Source organism: Callorhinchus milii, unplaced genomic scaffold (genome assembly GCF_018977255.1).
Source record: "Callorhinchus milii isolate IMCB2004 unplaced genomic scaffold, IMCB_Cmil_1.0 Scaffold11, whole genome shotgun sequence".
Classification (NCBI taxonomy): domain Eukaryota; kingdom Metazoa; phylum Chordata; class Chondrichthyes; order Chimaeriformes; family Callorhinchidae; genus Callorhinchus; species Callorhinchus milii.
Genome location: NW_024704752.1, coordinates 1,037,363 through 1,053,423, shown reverse-complemented (window position 1 = coordinate 1,053,423; position 16,061 = coordinate 1,037,363). Strand labels below are relative to the sequence as shown.

Below are 16,061 nucleotides of genomic sequence, written 5' to 3'. Positions count from 1 at the left end.
TGGCTGATCTGTACCTCAACTCCAATTACCTAACTTTGCCCCATTTCCCTTAACACCCTGACCTCACAAACATCTACCCACCTCAGCCTCGAAAATGTGAATTGATCCAGCCATAATCCACGGACTTTTGGGGTAGAGAGTTCCAGATTCCCAGAAACTTCCCCTTTGGGTGAAAAACTACCTCTTGATTTCACTCCTAAATGGCCTGGCTCTAATTTTAAGATGATGTCCCCCTTATTATGCATGCCACCCCCCACCATACCCACCAGAGGAAGTAGTTTCTCTGTAGCTACCCGACCGAATTACTTTATCATTTTAAACCTCAATAAAATCAACACCTCAACCTTCTCAACTCAATGGTGTACAAGCCAAGTCCCACTTGGGAAGGGGAGAGAAAGGGATGTGATTTTGGCAGGTGGACACCCTCTCTCTCTCTCTCTCTCTCTCTCTCTCTCTCTCTCTCACTCTCCTGCCCACTGCTGCCCCCAACACGACTCCCAAAGCCTCTCCAATTGTACAGATAATAATAATCCCTCAAGAAAAAAAAGCAATAATAAATTCGTCACTTTAATCCATGACTGTTTGTGGGACGCTGCTGTGTGCAATTGGCTGCCGCATTTCGCCCACAACTATACAGTCCATTCACTTTACAGTATATTCTGTGAAGCACTTTGAGACGTCTTGAAGACGTGATAAGGCACTGTATCAAATGCAAGGATTATTATTATTATAGAGATATCTCAGCCACTCTGTCTGAGGCTGGCAGGCTGGCGGGGAGGATTGACAGTTCTGCCACATCCCCGGGGACCATAAGTCACTGCTTGCCTCCCTAATAACACAGCGAGGCTGTGTCCTGACAAGCTCTCCACCCAACCCCATCATTATTTCCCTTGCTTGTTTATCTCCACATTTCTCACGGAAGGTCTTAGCTCCGACCAATGATTCCTGTGGTGCACGGTTTGAGCTGTGCCGGTTTGGGAAAACCGTAGGAATGTTTGGCTAGTGGGATCACGCACACGCGCACACACACACACACCTCTCTCGCTTTCTCTCACACTCTCTCACTGTGTTTCACACTCTCTCCCACACATTCTTTCTCACACTCTCTCCCTCACTCTCTCGTGCACACACACGCACACACACACATTCCATCACACATTCTCTCACACACATACACACTCTCTCATACCCACTCTTTCTCACACTCATACACTCTCCTCAAAATAACTCTGTGATACATTACTGGTTGTCGAGCATGGAGCGGAGGTTTGGTGCCTTGTGTCGGGCTGTGTTTGGGCTGCCATGTTCCCTGTTTTCCCGCAGGATGAGGAGGAGGAGATCAAACAGGAGATTAACATGCTTAAAAAGTACTCGCACCATCGCAACATTGCCACATACTATGGAGCCTTCATCAAAAAGAATCCCCCAGGGGTGGACGACCAACTCTGGGTAGGTCTGAGGTTCAGAGGAGCTCGAGCGAGGGAGGGGCCAGGGGTTCGTGAGCACCATGAACACACGCACAGACCTGCAAGCTCACATCTCTCACACACACACACACACACACCCTTGAGCAAACATTCTTCTTCTGATGAATCTGTTTTCCAAAGATTAGTATTTGGCAGGGAAACAAGCCAGTGTCAGCCTCTCCCAATGATGTATTGGTTGAGGCTGATGCTTAACTTGATTGAAGGATTAATTTTGAAACCAGTTTAGATATTATCTAAGAAAAACAGATTCCAGGTAAAGTCACCTTCTGCCCTCATTTCTGAGTAGTCTTAAATCGTCAATAAAATAAGTGTGGTGAGGAGGGGGCAGAGCACTGGGGTCACCACTAGTGAACGACAGTAAAGTGACGATTGCTGAGGTTTAATGAAGGAATAGTAACACTGGCAGTGAGTGACTGTGCATGTCGGTCGGACGCAGGGATGAACAATGAATTTAATTTAATTTTGTCAGGGAGGCTGTTAGAGAGGAGCGAGAGTGCCTGATGGCGTTCTCTCTTTCCTTCCATTTATTGGGGTCCTGTAGCTCAGTGGTTAGAGCACTCGACTTGCAAGCGAGAGACCTGGGTTCAATTCCAGACAGGGCGAAACCTTGGGCAAGTTTCCTTATACTCCACACAGAGCCTAATAATAATCCCTCCAAAACAAAACAATAGTAAATTGGTCATTTTCAACCCGCGGCTGTTTGTGGGACGCTGCTGTGCGCAATTGGCTGCCGCTTTTCGCCCACATATATACAGTCAATTCACTTTACAGTATATTTGATATAGCGCTTTGAGATGTCGAAGACGTGAAGAGCGCTATATCAAATGCAAGGATTATTATTATTATATTGTCAATGAGGAGTGAGCGGTGGTGGGGGGGGGGGGCGTGGGGGTGGTGGGGTGGAGAGTGAGGGTCCTAGCGGCTGTGCTCATGTTGTCCTCTTTCTCAGCTGGTTATGGAGTTCTGTGGAGCCGGCTCCGTCACTGACTTGATCAAAAACACGAAAGGGAATACGCTGAAAGAGGAGTGGATCGCGTACATCTGCAGGGAGATTTTACGGGTATGTTCACACGGTTTGTGCCCGTGTGATCTCGCGCACAAACACACGCACATGCTCAGTGAACCTCCTAATCGACACCCAGGCACTAAAAGCTAAACCGTGTAAAATCATTTTGGTTGTAGATTAATAATTAATTGTGTGACTTCATTCCATTAACTGCCTCAGAAACCCCCACAGTTATAGTTGATGGTGCGTCTGCCCCCACACTGTGTCGCTGAGGCTGGTCAGCTCTTCTCGGACATGCCTGACCCCAGTGCTGCCTCGTTCCCTAGGGAGAGTGAGAGTTGGGGTGAGCTCGAGTGCTGTACTATAGTGGTTAGAGCACTCGCCTTGCAAGCGAGAGGACCAGGTTCAATTCCCGGGCAGGGCGAAACTTTAGGCAAGTTTCCTTACTCCACGCGCCCCTGTTTACCAAGAGGTAAGTAGGAACCTGGTTGTTCGTCAATTGGTGGATCGTTTTTCCGGGGGGAATAATTCCTTCAACAAAATAATAATTTGGCCACTCAATCCAGGACCGTTTGTGGGACGCTGCTGTGCGCAATTGGCTGCTACATTTCACCCACAAAATCTACAGTCAATTCACTTTACAGTATATTCTGTGAAGCGCTTTGAGATGCCTCAATGACATGATAAGGCACTGTATCAAATGCAAGGATTATTATTATTGTTGTTGTTAGCTGGGGAGTCACTAAGTCACTTACAGTTCAGTCCGTGACACTCTCTCCTATCACCAGGGACTAACCCACCTGCACCAGCATAAAGTGATCCATCGGGACATTAAGGGACAGAATGTGCTGTTGACTGAGAACGCTGAGGTCAAGTTGGGTGAGTGGATTCCTGATCTTCATTGTCCTCTCCCAATCGCCCACATGCGCACACACACACACTGCGCCCCCTGTGCCCGTGCGCACAAGCAAACACACACACACACTCCCCCCCTTCCACCCCACTCCGCCTTCTCTGGAGATAAGAGATTTGTTCTGGGACATCTCACGCTATTTGGACATGGAGTCACTGTACCTTGTGAAAACCATCGACATATACAGCACAGACAGAGAGCTCCCCATCAGCCTGTGCCCCTATCCCGCCCTACCACCCTAACACTTCCCAGATACACCTAAGCCATTTTTATATTTTTCCTTATTCTACATCCATTCAATTCATATGGGACACTGCTGTGCAACTGTCTGCCGTGTTTCATCCACAAAAGCACAGTCAATCAATATAAGTTGCAGTATATTGTGTGAAGAGATAGAGATATCTTGACGACAATCAATTAATTTGATTAAATTAATTAAATGCAAGGATTATTATCGTTATGAACACTCCCCCGGGTGTCTCCGCAGTTGATTTTGGTGTTAGCGCGCAGCTTGACCGCACAGTCGGCCGGCGAAACACCTTTATTGGCACACCGTACTGGATGGCACCCGAGGTGATCGCCTGCGACGAGAATCCAGATGCCACGTATGATTTCAAGGTCAGCTGGGAATTTTTCTCATTTTGTGACAAAGCCTGGCGATGGCGCCGGCCCCTCGGAAATCTGTCACCGCGGCAATACTGGGGGCTGTGAGCGGCGCAGCACACCCGCAAACACTCTCTCATCCTCGTCCCATCAAAGCCCTCCGCGGCCTTTTTCTTCCCTACTTCCGTGACCTGCTAACTCCATACCGTCCTATCCGCTCCCTCTGCTCAGCGGGCTGCATCCTGCCCTACGGTTCCCCCGCCCTGCTCACCCCACAATCGATGGCCAGGCCTTCAGCCACTTTGCCCCCCCACCCTCTGGAACTCCATCCCAGAATCCCTCCGCCTCACTCCCTCCCTTGCCTCCTTCAAGGCCTGTCTCCAGACCCTCCTCTTGGACCGCGACTGCCATCCTCCCACCCCACCCTCCCTGATCCAAACACCCAGCTCGGGTATGAATCCTTGATTCCTCAGGCCTTGGGGCATCCTTCCAGTTGCAAGATTCCCCCCACCCCCTCTCCCCCCATTTGTGATACAAATGTAAGTTGTTGTTTGAATCCCGCGACGGTCAGTGTGACGTGACGCCGAGTGCTGTGTTTTGCAGAGTGACCTGTGGTCTCTGGGGATCACAGCCATCGAGATGGCCGAGGGAGCTCCACGTGAGTCTAGTTTGTGGTGTTCGTGCCTTCCGCTCGCTCACTTGTTTGTTCTTTCTTTCATTCGTTTGCTCGTTCGCTCGCTCACATTCATTCTCTCTCTCTCCCTCTGCTCTTCAGCTCTGTGTGACATGCACCCAATGAGAGCCCTCTTCCTCATCCCCAGGAACCCACCTCCACGCCTCAAGTCCAAGAAGTGGTAAGCAGGGGTTCCTCTGTATGGGCTTGTGGTGTATCTCTGAGAAAGGACCTCCACTCCTGCAGTGAAAGGCGTAGAGCTGGAGAGAAAGCCACCCACCAGCACAGACATGGTGGGAGAGAGCAGGAAATGGGGTTAAAGTAAAAAGTTCCAGTGGGGGACGGGGGAGCAAGCACCAGCACGGCTGGGGAGGAGCAATAATTTCCTGGAGTTGGCTGCCCTCATTGGCTCCGTCTCGTCTCCAGGTCCAAGAAGTTTGTGGCTTTCATCGAGGGATGTTTGGTGAAGAATCACGGGCAGAGGCCGGCCACAGAACAGCTGCTCAAACACCCGTTCATCCGTGACCAGCCCAATGAGCGCCAGGTCCGCATTCAGCTCAAAGACCACATCGACAGGACCAAGAAAAAGCGAGGAGAGAAAGGTCTGTCCTCTGTCCACCCGAGCGTCGGCTGGAAGTGGGAGAGGGAGGGGGTTATCAGAGCAACCTGGGTCACCACCACCCCCTCTACCCCTACCCTCCCACCCCGGGCTGACTGTCTCTCATCTACTTCAGTGAATGCAGAGATTTGGCCAATGGCAAGTGAGGGATTGGGGGTCAGACCTGTTGACACTGCTCTCTTTCCCCCCAGATGAGACAGAATACGAGTACAGCGGGAGTGAGGAAGAGGAGGAGGAGGGTGACATTGGAGAGCCCAGGTGAGGAATCGAAAGCCCCAAAAGTTCCATCAACTTTGAGTCTCCGCGTGGTTGCTGCAGGGCGGTGGCTATGACACGCCAAATGCCACCCTTTCTGGGAGGATTCCGGCTCCGTGTGACTTTAACCCGTGCGTTTGATGGAGCGCTTGTAAAGTCAAGATATCTCAAAAAACTGCTTCATAGGATTCACTGTAATGCTGTAAGGAAATAGAAGGGAGTTTCTCTCCCTCTCTGTCTCCTCCACCTCCCCCCGGGATGGGGGGTTGGGGGCTGGTGGGGGCAGAGGAGACAGAGAGGAGAGGAACTTCTGGGGGTGGGGGTGGGTGGGCTACTATGCTCTGTTGCCGTGTGTTTGCTGAGCGTGTGCCCCCTCTTCACTGAGGCTTGGTCACTAAGTGTCTCTCTGCCCGCCCCACCCCCCTTTTGCAGCTCCATTGTGAATCTGCCGGGCGAGTCGACTCTGCGCAGGGACTTCCTGCGGCTGCAGCTGGCCAACAAGGAGCGCTCGGAGGCCATCCGCCGGCAACAGCTGCAGGAGCAGCAGCAGCGAGAGAATGAGGAGCACAAACGCCAACTGCTGGCCGAGCGGCAGAAGCGCATTGAAGAGCAGAAAGAGCAGCGGCGTCGGCTGGAGGAGGTGAGTGGAGGAGCATGGGGGGCGGGTGGTGGGGGGAGCATAGGGTGGGGCAAGCGGGAGGGAAGCCCAGTGGGATGGGGGTGGGGGGGGGGTGGCCAGGCCATGGCAGAAAGTCCTCTTTTTCCAACATTCGTCTCATTTGAAATACATCATGGGAATGGCAAAGAGTACCAACTCATCCCCTCCCACCCCCTCCCATTTGCCCATCGGGCACTGTACCCCAGTGACTGCACATGTGGTATTGCAGCACGTGGAGAGGGCGTTTCTCTCGCTGCCAGCCTGAATGGCCACGCGGTGACTGGGGCTCGCGCTCTCACTCAGCTCTGACTCTTCCATGGTGTTTGCAGCAACAAAGACGGGAGCGAGAGCACCGGAAACAACAGGAGCGGGAGCATCGGCGGCGATACGAGGAGAGGGAGCGAGCCAAGCGGGAGGAGGACCGGCGGAAAGCCGAGTGCGAGCAGGTAATGGCTGGGTGGGTGGGCAGGACACCGTTAGTTGGGGTGGGGGGGGGAAGAGCTGTAAATTGCGATGCGATGATTCTCAAATCATTGATAAACGAGGCTGACAAAGGACTCGAGAACTGAAGATTGGCTGCAGCGGGGAGACTGCTCTCCCCACACCCTCCTCCCTCACACACACACATATCCCCTCACCCATCCTCCCCAGACTCAGTCCAGTTTCTGGGCAAAGCCAAGCCATGGTTGGCGGCTCCATCAGGATTGGTGTTTACTTGAGTCAGGTCAAGAGCTGGGATTGACACGTGCGGCCCTCGGTGCTCTTGATCCCCCCCTCCCCCAGATCCCTTTAGATTCAGTGACCCTGACAGTCTTGTCACTGATGGTTTGTTCCAAGGTATCAGAGACTTTGGTTGGGCAGGTCGGGGGGTGGGGAGAGAGAGAAAGTTGAAAGTCCTTCTGGTCTTAGCCTTGAGACTGGGGATGTTAACATTTTAAGACGCCGAAAAACGTTGGTAAATTCAGAAATCTGTTCAAAGGAAACTATGGAAAAACGGCTTCGAAAACTCAGGTTGAATTTAGATCTTTTCCACAGTTCCAATTGATTGGGATTTTAAGACTTATGGGAGGAGGGGGTGGGAGGATATGGACAGGGGAGCAGGGGTAGGGGTGCGGCGGTTGGGGCAGTAATGCTGGGAATAGTAGGGACCAAATATGCTGCTATATCACATGTAGAGTTGATGGATCCTCGATCCTGCTGGTTCAATCCATTGGTGCTTCCTGTCTCAATCGTCCTGTTTCTGCTCTTGTCTCTCCGTCCTGTCTCTCTCTGCCTCTCTCTCTCTCTCTCTCTTGCACGCTTGCAGGAGTACATAAGGCAACAGTTAGAGGAAGAGCAGAGGCAGTTAGAGATCTTACAGCAGCAGCTGCTCCAGGAACAGGCTCTACTTCTGGTAATGGACTGAACGGATCCTTGCCCCAGGTCTTGCATGTGCTCCCCCCATCTGTCTGTGTGTGTGTGTGTGTGTGTATTGTGCTTACACCAAGCTACAGTTATCCAGCCCTCTCCTTCAGGTTCCAGTTTCAAGAGTGGAGCAGGAATTGGGACCATCTAAGTTTAAACACACATTTTTGGAGCTCTACTGTGTCTCTAACCCTGACCTGGGAGTGTGGACGCACAGTGTAGAGGGAGCTTTACTGTGTCTCTAACCCTGACCTGGGAGTGTGGACGCACAGTGTAGAGGGAGCTTTACTGTGTCTCTAACCCTGACCTGGGAGTGTGGACGCACAGTGTAGAGGGAGCTTTACTGTGTCTCTAACCCTGACCTGGGAGTGTGGACGCGCAAAGTAGAGGGAGCTTTGCTGTGTCTGTAACCCTGACCTGGGAGTGTGGACGCACAGTGTAGATGGAGCTTTACTGTGTCTCTAACCCTGACCTGGGAGTGTGGACGCACAGTGTAGATGGAGCTTTACTGTGTCTCTAACCCTGACCTGGGAGAGTGGATGAACACATGGTATAGAGGGAGCTTTACTCTTAACAGGGGAGGGATTGAAAATGGGGCAAGGACTGCACCGATGAGCATGAAGGAATGGGCGATGTATTTGTTGGCAGTAACCAGACGCCCGGGGCTGAGCCAGAGCTCCGAGTTGACGGAAGGAAAGATGGAAAAGCTAGAGCAGAATTTGATGCTTTTGGGGTTTATAAATTGGAGTTTCCTCAAAACAATTTTTTGCCTTTAACAATTGAGTTGGGGTCAGAATTTGCCTATCTCTGTGCACCCTGGTCATGTTTGTAGGACTCTGTCGTCTATGGTTAACTGTGCCGGTGCCCATTTGTTTTCACCTCTGATCTGAGTCTGGTTGAGAGTTTGGCTTGGGTTTATTGGCTGTCGGAGATCTGTATATGCTCAGGCCACGGGTGACAGTGACTGCTCCGCTCTCCAGTCTGGACTTACTTAGAATTAGTGCTGGGACCTGGTGTCACTCTCCTGCCTCCTCTAATCTGCTGCATGTGCATGTGCAAACCTCTTAGCTCCTTCATGAGTGAGGAGTTGCTCTAGAAGATATCTGTGTTTCCGTTGGGTGATGGATCAGTAGTTCTAGGTATCGATGGATCCATGTTCCATCAAAGCAAATTGCGATTTTCCACAAAACTCCCTCTCTTTCCCCCCCTCCCGCACTGTGTTTATATCCCGGTTGAACCCATTCTCTGTGACCTGCGCCTTTGGTTGTCTCTCCCCTCCCCCCCCCACCTCCACCTACTCACCCCGGTCCAAGAGCGGGAGTGTATTGCTCTACCTTTGTGCAGCACTTTGAGTCATTTGAGGTGCTGCACCGGGAGACGTCTCTGTTGGGATGTTTCACTCTGCATCTGAATTGGATCTAGATTTGGATGCGGTGTGAGTTACTGTGCTTCCTGGGTGTGTAAACCATAACATGGATGCAGTGAGGAGCCAAAGGTATCTGTGACAGTTCCTCATAGTCTCTTATCGCTGGGGTGTAACGGGGGGTAACAGTACCTTGTGAACACCCTGTACTGTCCGGGTGTCCAGTCGGACTCAGAGTCATTGCCCCTCAGCTTATGTCTTGTCTCCCCCTCCCTCCCCCCGGTGAAGGAGTACAAGAGGAAACAGCTGGAGGAGCAGAGGCAGGCGGAGCGGCTGCAGAGGCAGCTACAGCAGGAGCGGGCGTACCTGGTGTCCCTCCAGCAGCAGCAGGAGCCACGGGCCGGCGACAAGAAGCCGCTCTATCACTTCAAAGACAGCATCAACCCCTCAGAGAAGCCAGCCTGGGCTAAAGAGGTACCTGGAGCACTTGGTGTGGCGCCTGGTTAAATGCCTGCCCGCTGGCCGGCCGGGGTGTCCCACACTTTATTTCTCTGTTTATTTTTTGTCCTTCACTCATTCGCTGGATGTTCGTTACTGCTCAGTTGTCGATGTAACTGGGGTCTCCTTTGAGCTGAATGAGCTCCGAGTGAGGCCTGGCAACGGAATATTGGCATCGATCCAGAATCTCTTGGTATTGGTAATCCGGTTCCTGAGCCAGGAGGGTCCGCAGTATTCCAGGGCTGTTGGCAGCACAGCTCAACCTGGCTCATTGGAAAGGCAGACCAGTCACTGGGGGCAGGGAATCCTCCCACTAAGCTCCTGCTAACCCTGCAGCCAAAGCCCCAACGGCTAGGTGGTCTTCGCTGGGCAAGCAGCGGGAAAGCTTGGATTTCCTCCCGATGTGAAAGGCACTACATAAATGCAAGTTGTTGTTAAACCTGTCAGTGTTACCATGGAACTGTTTGGGTGGAGTGGGGGCTGGAGGGGTGGTGGGGGGAGGTGGCGTGCGGTTTAACATTGCCTGGATTGTCGTTCTGAGATGGCGGGTGGCGCAGGGCATTTAAGTAAATGATTCTCTGATCCCGACGCAGGTACAGAAACGATCTCAGAGTAACTCTCCATGCCGGCCGGCTAAGCAGAAGCACGGCAACGGTAATGCGACTCCTCCCACCTCCGACAGGCACCAGGCCTTGGCTGGAGTGCTCGCCAGACACATTCAGAACAACCAGCCAGGTGTCTTGGCACTTGGGCTCAACGGGGCTGCTCCCAAAGCCCAGGGCAGAGCCGACAAACGTTTCATTCCCGATATCCGGTTGGAGGAATATCAGCAGCCAGAGCGCGACCACGATCAGGAACTCTTTGATTTGGCCAAGCCCAAGCTGAGGGCACGGTCTCATGGCCATCACCCGGCTAGACCGCTCGCCTCCGCCGACGTCTCTTTCGAGGTGGGAGCAGATGGAGTGCTTCAGAAGGTCACCAGAGGATCAGCCAAAAACTCGCAGGCAAGAGGGCGTAAGGGAGCCAGTCAACCCTTGGTGCCAGAGCAGGACCAATTCACCATGAGTTTCAGCGGGGTAATTAGGAAAAAGAGACGAGAGCCCCCTAAGCAGCATGTTTTTATAGTGCATCCCAATGGATATGTAGAGAAAGTACCACAGGCACCAACCATCTGCGTGGAAACTGACCCTGACGTATCCACCTTGGAGCCGGAGCAGCCTGACAGGCAGTGTAGCCAGAGCCCCGTAACTGACCAGGACTTTTCAGATGACCTCCAGCTGCCTAATTACCTGGCTCCTTTCTCCAGGTCCTGCCCTGAGAGTTTTTTCCGGAACCTGGCTAATGAGTTGCAGGTCCCCACCCTGAGCTTCCTCCATCACCAGGCCAAGGTGTCCAGCACGCCCGACCTCTCCTCCCTGTCTTTACTTGAGTCGACTCCTCCCCGCTTTCACTTTGCTCAGACCTCGCCTCACATCTCACCAACCTCCACCCTCTCTTTATCTGACTGCTCCCTGGAGCTCTCCTCCTTCGAGTTGCCCTCCTATTCCCCTGAGCTGCAGTTTGCTGACCCCCCCGCCTCCCAGTCTTTCTTTCCTCAGCGCAACCACCCGGGTGATCAGTCTGCCCTCCGAGTGTATCCCCACTCCAACCCAAACAGCAGGACCCACACGCCCATTCTAAGGCTTGAGGTTGACCCTGAGGATGACATTGACCATTCCGATTCCTTCTTCAGTCCCAGGCCGAGGTCGTGGTCACACGGACGCCACGTGGCCAGATCAAAGGAGACATCTGCCCCTGCCAGCAACTCCTACTTGTGCTCCAACCAGCAGCTCCACCACAGAGAGGCGCAGTACCTCGAGTCCCCCAGAAACAGGCATTCATGGGCAGCCTCTCACCCCTCCCACGGCCCCCTGGCTGCACCCTAGCAGCTATGCCCCTCCTACTTACATCTTTCCACCCAGAGTCCCACTGCATAACTGTCCCCACCCCCCCCACCCCCCTTAGGTAAATTGTGAGATCTAATTAGGGTTATTGTACAGACACAGAATAGACTTAGAAGCGGCAATCCTCCCACCCCTGACTACTGTGCTGTTTGCTTAGATTTTAGTTCTTAGGGTGAGGATGGTGAAAGGGAAACATAGGGGTTTGTACACAGTTCCAATAGTGTAAATATAGCTTTATTTTGTTCACGTTTTTAGTTGGGGAAACCAGTTTAGAGGTTGCGGCCCTGAATGGGTATCGAGGCTTCCCACGGCACTAGCTGGCATTGTCTCTGCTCAAGACAATTCTGCTGTCGTGGTTCCTAACCAAACTGGTCCTCTTACTGACCACCCGATTGGCGGTTTGGTTAGTAGTAAAATTCCTGGGTTCCCTCTTTAATTACCTCTGTGTGAGGTCAGCACTTTATTACATTAATAATAATAATTCTATCTGGACATTCACAGAATGTAGGACAATCTTGTCAATTTGTGGTTCCAGTCCCACAAATGTCTCCTTTCCTTACGTGTAGATGGGTCAACATCAAGTGTTTTTCATGCTGATAATGTCTCAAACCTTGGTTTGATACAGTGTTTATCATATCATTGTCTGAGTGCTTCACAAAGTGGCTAATTTGCGCACAGCAACATCCTAACAAACAGTAAATGTAATTTTATCGGAGGGATTGTAGGCCAGGACATTGGGGAGAAACTCTTCTCTTTTCCAAATAACGTTGCGGGATCTTTATCCTCCACCTAACAATGTCAGCCAGCAATGGGGTCCTCAGTTTAATGTCTTATCTGAAGGACGGCTCTTCCGATAATGTGGTGCTTCCCCAGCACTGCAGTAGAATGTCAGCCTAGACTGTGTCAAAGTCCTTTCGCGGGAGCTCGAACCCACAACCACCCGGCCTGGAAGCGAAAAGATTTCACGAACAATCTGATGAGCACAGACCTTGGAACTGCTCTTTTTGTGAGAGGATAAATAGTGAAAGATTATTCCCCTGCTGATCTAATGAGGGGACAGAAAAGGGCAGGGTTGTCCCTGGAAGAGTTGGACGAGGGAGGTTAGAAGACTTCTTTATCGAGGAGAAGGTTATTAAAACATGAAAAGGTGGCAAAATTGACTGCTGTGTTTGTCCACACAGTTACCATACCTTACAGAAAAACTCTGTGAAGCGCTCAGACGTTTTGATGCCGTGGACAAGATGTATCAGATGCAAAGATTATTTTCTGATTGATTGGGGCTGACAGTGCTCTGATGCTCTGTGCTGATTTTCGCGTAAGGAAATCGGACGACAGATTATTTTTATAATTTTATTTAAGAGTTTAACGTCTCAGAGACGAATACTCTATTAACTCTTATAGAGTTAACGTTCATGGGTGAAAGAGATTTCACAATAAACGTGGAATATTTTAAGAAATGCGAAATAAATAAAAATAAGTGCAGTGTAAAATAAATAGTCTAAATAAGGGAAAAGTAGCAAAGAGTAGAGTGTACCCAGTTCTAACCCATCACGTTTAGATCATTAGGACTGGAAGTGTCACTTCAGACAAAACTATTCTGTGACTTTACATGAAATACTCATCTTGTTGCCCTTTTGTGGGGTGTTGGACATTCCTGTTAATATCCACCCTCATGGGCGCCCAATCCCGTCTCCATTGTCCTCTGTCTTGCTCACAGCCCCCTTAATGTCCTAAATGCCACCTGCTGCCTATTGAAGTAGGCAGTACACCATACGGGTGGCATCAATGGATAGGGTAAGATGCCAGTCTGCACTGTCCCATTCAGTTTCCAATATTCTTAGACCCTCTCTTCAGGTAATGTGTTTCCGCTGACTTAGACTCCATTGCTTTTCATCAGCCAACACTCTTGGGCTTCTCACTATCACCATTCACTCAGTCTTGTCCCCACCGTGGCCTCCCTCTCGCTCACCCGCACCCCGCCCCCACCATTCCTCGCGCCTCTTAATTACAGGTGACCTATTCCTCCCCACACGGCCTCTGGGAGCAGAGAATCTCACAGACTTGATGCTATACTTCAGAGACGGGATCACTCTCAACTGTCCGATTCCTCGAATCCAAACCAAGTTAGAGCTCAGTCATTTCACTAAGTCAGCGCTTGGGAATGGGATGGGAATGTGTGGCAGCAAGTGCAGGTAGCCCCGAGCCCCAGGAACCAAGAGAAAGTGGTTGAGCCCCAATATGTGGATTTGTTCATCAGAAATACAGACACTGAAGATCAGTAGACACAAAGGGTTAGATGTGTGTGGGCACGGGGTGTGGGGGGGGGCATTTTGGTTTTGACCATGTATAGTTTGGAGACATTTCATGTAATTGAAGCTTTAGATGTTTCTTACCCGGCACCCCCATCCTCCCAAATTCCTTGTGTGTGAAGATAGCCACTGAAAGCATGCCCTTCACACGCCAGTATCTGGTCCAAACAACTCCTCTCTTGTTATGGGAGCCTGGAATACCACCGATCCTGGGCTGGGAAAGGCCCTCAGCCCTAAGCTGAATACATCTTTCACAGAATGGGAGAGTTTGAAGCTTCCCATGTCAGATTGAGCTGGGCTGCTGAGTGCAGGTCTCAAGGTCCACTCTGACTGTTCCGTTTCCTTGTGCGTTTAATGCTTATTGTGGACAATTCACCTGAGGCTGTTGAAGCATGAGGTGGGCCCTGCTGTTGGCTGGGGTGAGTGCCTTGGGCTGGGCCAGGCCACCTCTCAGAATATCACAAGCCACACTTGATCCTGTCCTCACTGGTTCCCAGCTGGAGCCACGGGCTGCGAATCGTAAGGCAGCATTAGTGTCCCTCTCAGAAATCATCTGCTTCGGCTGAAACCTGCTATTGTTGGCAAGGACGGGGGAGCAAAACTCAGACCCTTCCACCAGCCTGTGCCTCCGAGGTCCTTTAGACCATCCTCATGCCCAAGGCCTTTGAGATCTGCCTCGCAACAACCAAATGGGTTCTTCTAAATCTATTGAGGTCTTGTCTACTGATCTTCAGACCGTCACCTAATGCCCATGTACTTCTGATATTCAGTTGTGTCCAACAGCACAAGAGAGCATGGCATCTCATTTTTAATATATACTAATATTCATTCTCCCATGACTGAATGTTTAGATTTCTTTGGAATTGAACATTGGAGATACTAACTGCAGTATGCAAAGGGTCAACTCGACCCGACCAAACTCCACTAACTGCCGGGCCTGACACTAGTGAGTAAGGAGCTGTCACCGACCTTTCGGGGACTTGGAAGTGAGATCAATGCTGCCCAGAAATCGCTGAATCTTTCATTCAATGTAGATAAATAATTGAATTGAAACACCAAAACCTGGATGAATGATTAGCCACAATTCTGTGCTGTTTCGTTGTGGGATTTCTGAATTAGAAAGTTGAGAATTCCAATTGGAGAATCTTGGACTTAACAATTTCACAATTAAGATACACTGTCAGGAAATAGCAGCAGAATTAGTCTCCAGGTTGTAAGACACAATTTTTTTTATTTTTTTTATTTCATCGTTAGATTTTCTTCCCCCTTCCCTTCACTTTCTTGGTAACTCAACCCTGAAGGCCAGTGGGAGCAGGGTGTATGGATAGGTCTAGGCTGTAGAATCTTGGAACCATGCTGCTGTTATTGGTTGTAAACCATAAGAGGTCCATGGAAGGGCAGATCTGGCCAAAACCAAACCCATCTCATTGGGGAAACTAAGGTCCTCGGGTTAAGTGAGACTGGGGTTCAAACTCAGCTGAGGGGACAAGTTTAGGACAGACACCAGGAAATCTTCCTTTACTCAGCGGGTAATGCACAGTTGGGGACAGGTCACCAGGAAAGGGCAGTGGAGGGAGGTCAAGAAAGCTGAGACTTGTTTAAGAAATGGATTGATGCGTAATGGTGGTTGATTTGTGTTTGGGAGAGCAACACATTATTGTCAGAGGTGTTGGAAGTAGCTGGACTTTGAGACAAAGATAAAGATGGAACCGTTCGTAGTAACAAGAATGCACTTTACAGTTATGATCATCGAGGGATTAGAGGGCGTAGAATTATCAGCCAGTGGTTGATGGTTAGGATCCAAGCTGAGGTTGCATCACCCTCTTATTCTGCTTCACTTTCAAGTCCCAAGAAGTCACAAGAGCTCCTGCAATGCCAGGACTTAAACAGGCCACCCACGTTCAGCCTTGCTGCCATTACTACATACTAAGCACTAACCCCTAAGATAAGATGCTGGTGGTGGCTATGCAGAACTAACTCCATGTGCGGGTCGGCTGCTTGTTCTGTGGGAGTAGCGACGGTGCGGAGGGCAGATGGGATGGTGATGGGAAGGAGCTGTTCATGCTCTGATGCTTCCTGACTATTTCCATGGCTCAGTGACGCAGACTCTGGGCATCTTCCGTCCATTGAAACTTGCACCCGAACAGAAGAGGATGGGGCTACGCTGACCTGGAATTTAGTTGCCGGAGGAAAATTCCTCAAAAAAAAAGCCTCCGGATGGGAATCAGACTGGGATGACCTGGGCCCTTGTTGTGCGTGGATAACTCGAGCAACCGGTTATGATTTAGATGGAATTTGGGAAACTCTCTGTGTGTTTTGATGCCAGTTTG

The 16,061-nt window shown here is 50.7% G+C and overlaps 1 protein-coding gene across 2 annotated transcripts in view; it reads left to right on the top strand.

Moving 5' to 3' along the window:
- Positions 1–16,061, top strand: part of tnika (TRAF2 and NCK interacting kinase a) — a 53,260-nt gene that overhangs the window by 16,307 nt on the left and 20,892 nt on the right. Inside the window, exons 3-14 of one of the 2 annotated variants that reach the window (XM_042338966.1) lie at positions 1,324–1,449; positions 2,437–2,547; positions 3,282–3,372; positions 3,894–4,024; positions 4,613–4,667; positions 4,785–4,863; positions 5,109–5,284; positions 5,493–5,559; positions 5,989–6,196; positions 6,544–6,660; positions 7,521–7,607; positions 9,270–9,455. In XM_042338966.1, the coding sequence (XP_042194900.1) occupies positions 1,324–1,449; positions 2,437–2,547; positions 3,282–3,372; positions 3,894–4,024; positions 4,613–4,667; positions 4,785–4,863; positions 5,109–5,284; positions 5,493–5,559; positions 5,989–6,196; positions 6,544–6,660; positions 7,521–7,607; positions 9,270–9,455 (1,434 nt within the window). The remainder of the gene's footprint in view (positions 1–1,323; positions 1,450–2,436; positions 2,548–3,281; positions 3,373–3,893; positions 4,025–4,612; positions 4,668–4,784; positions 4,864–5,108; positions 5,285–5,492; positions 5,560–5,988; positions 6,197–6,543; positions 6,661–7,520; positions 7,608–9,269; positions 9,456–16,061) is intronic. The other variant, XM_042338967.1, reaches the window with a different exon arrangement.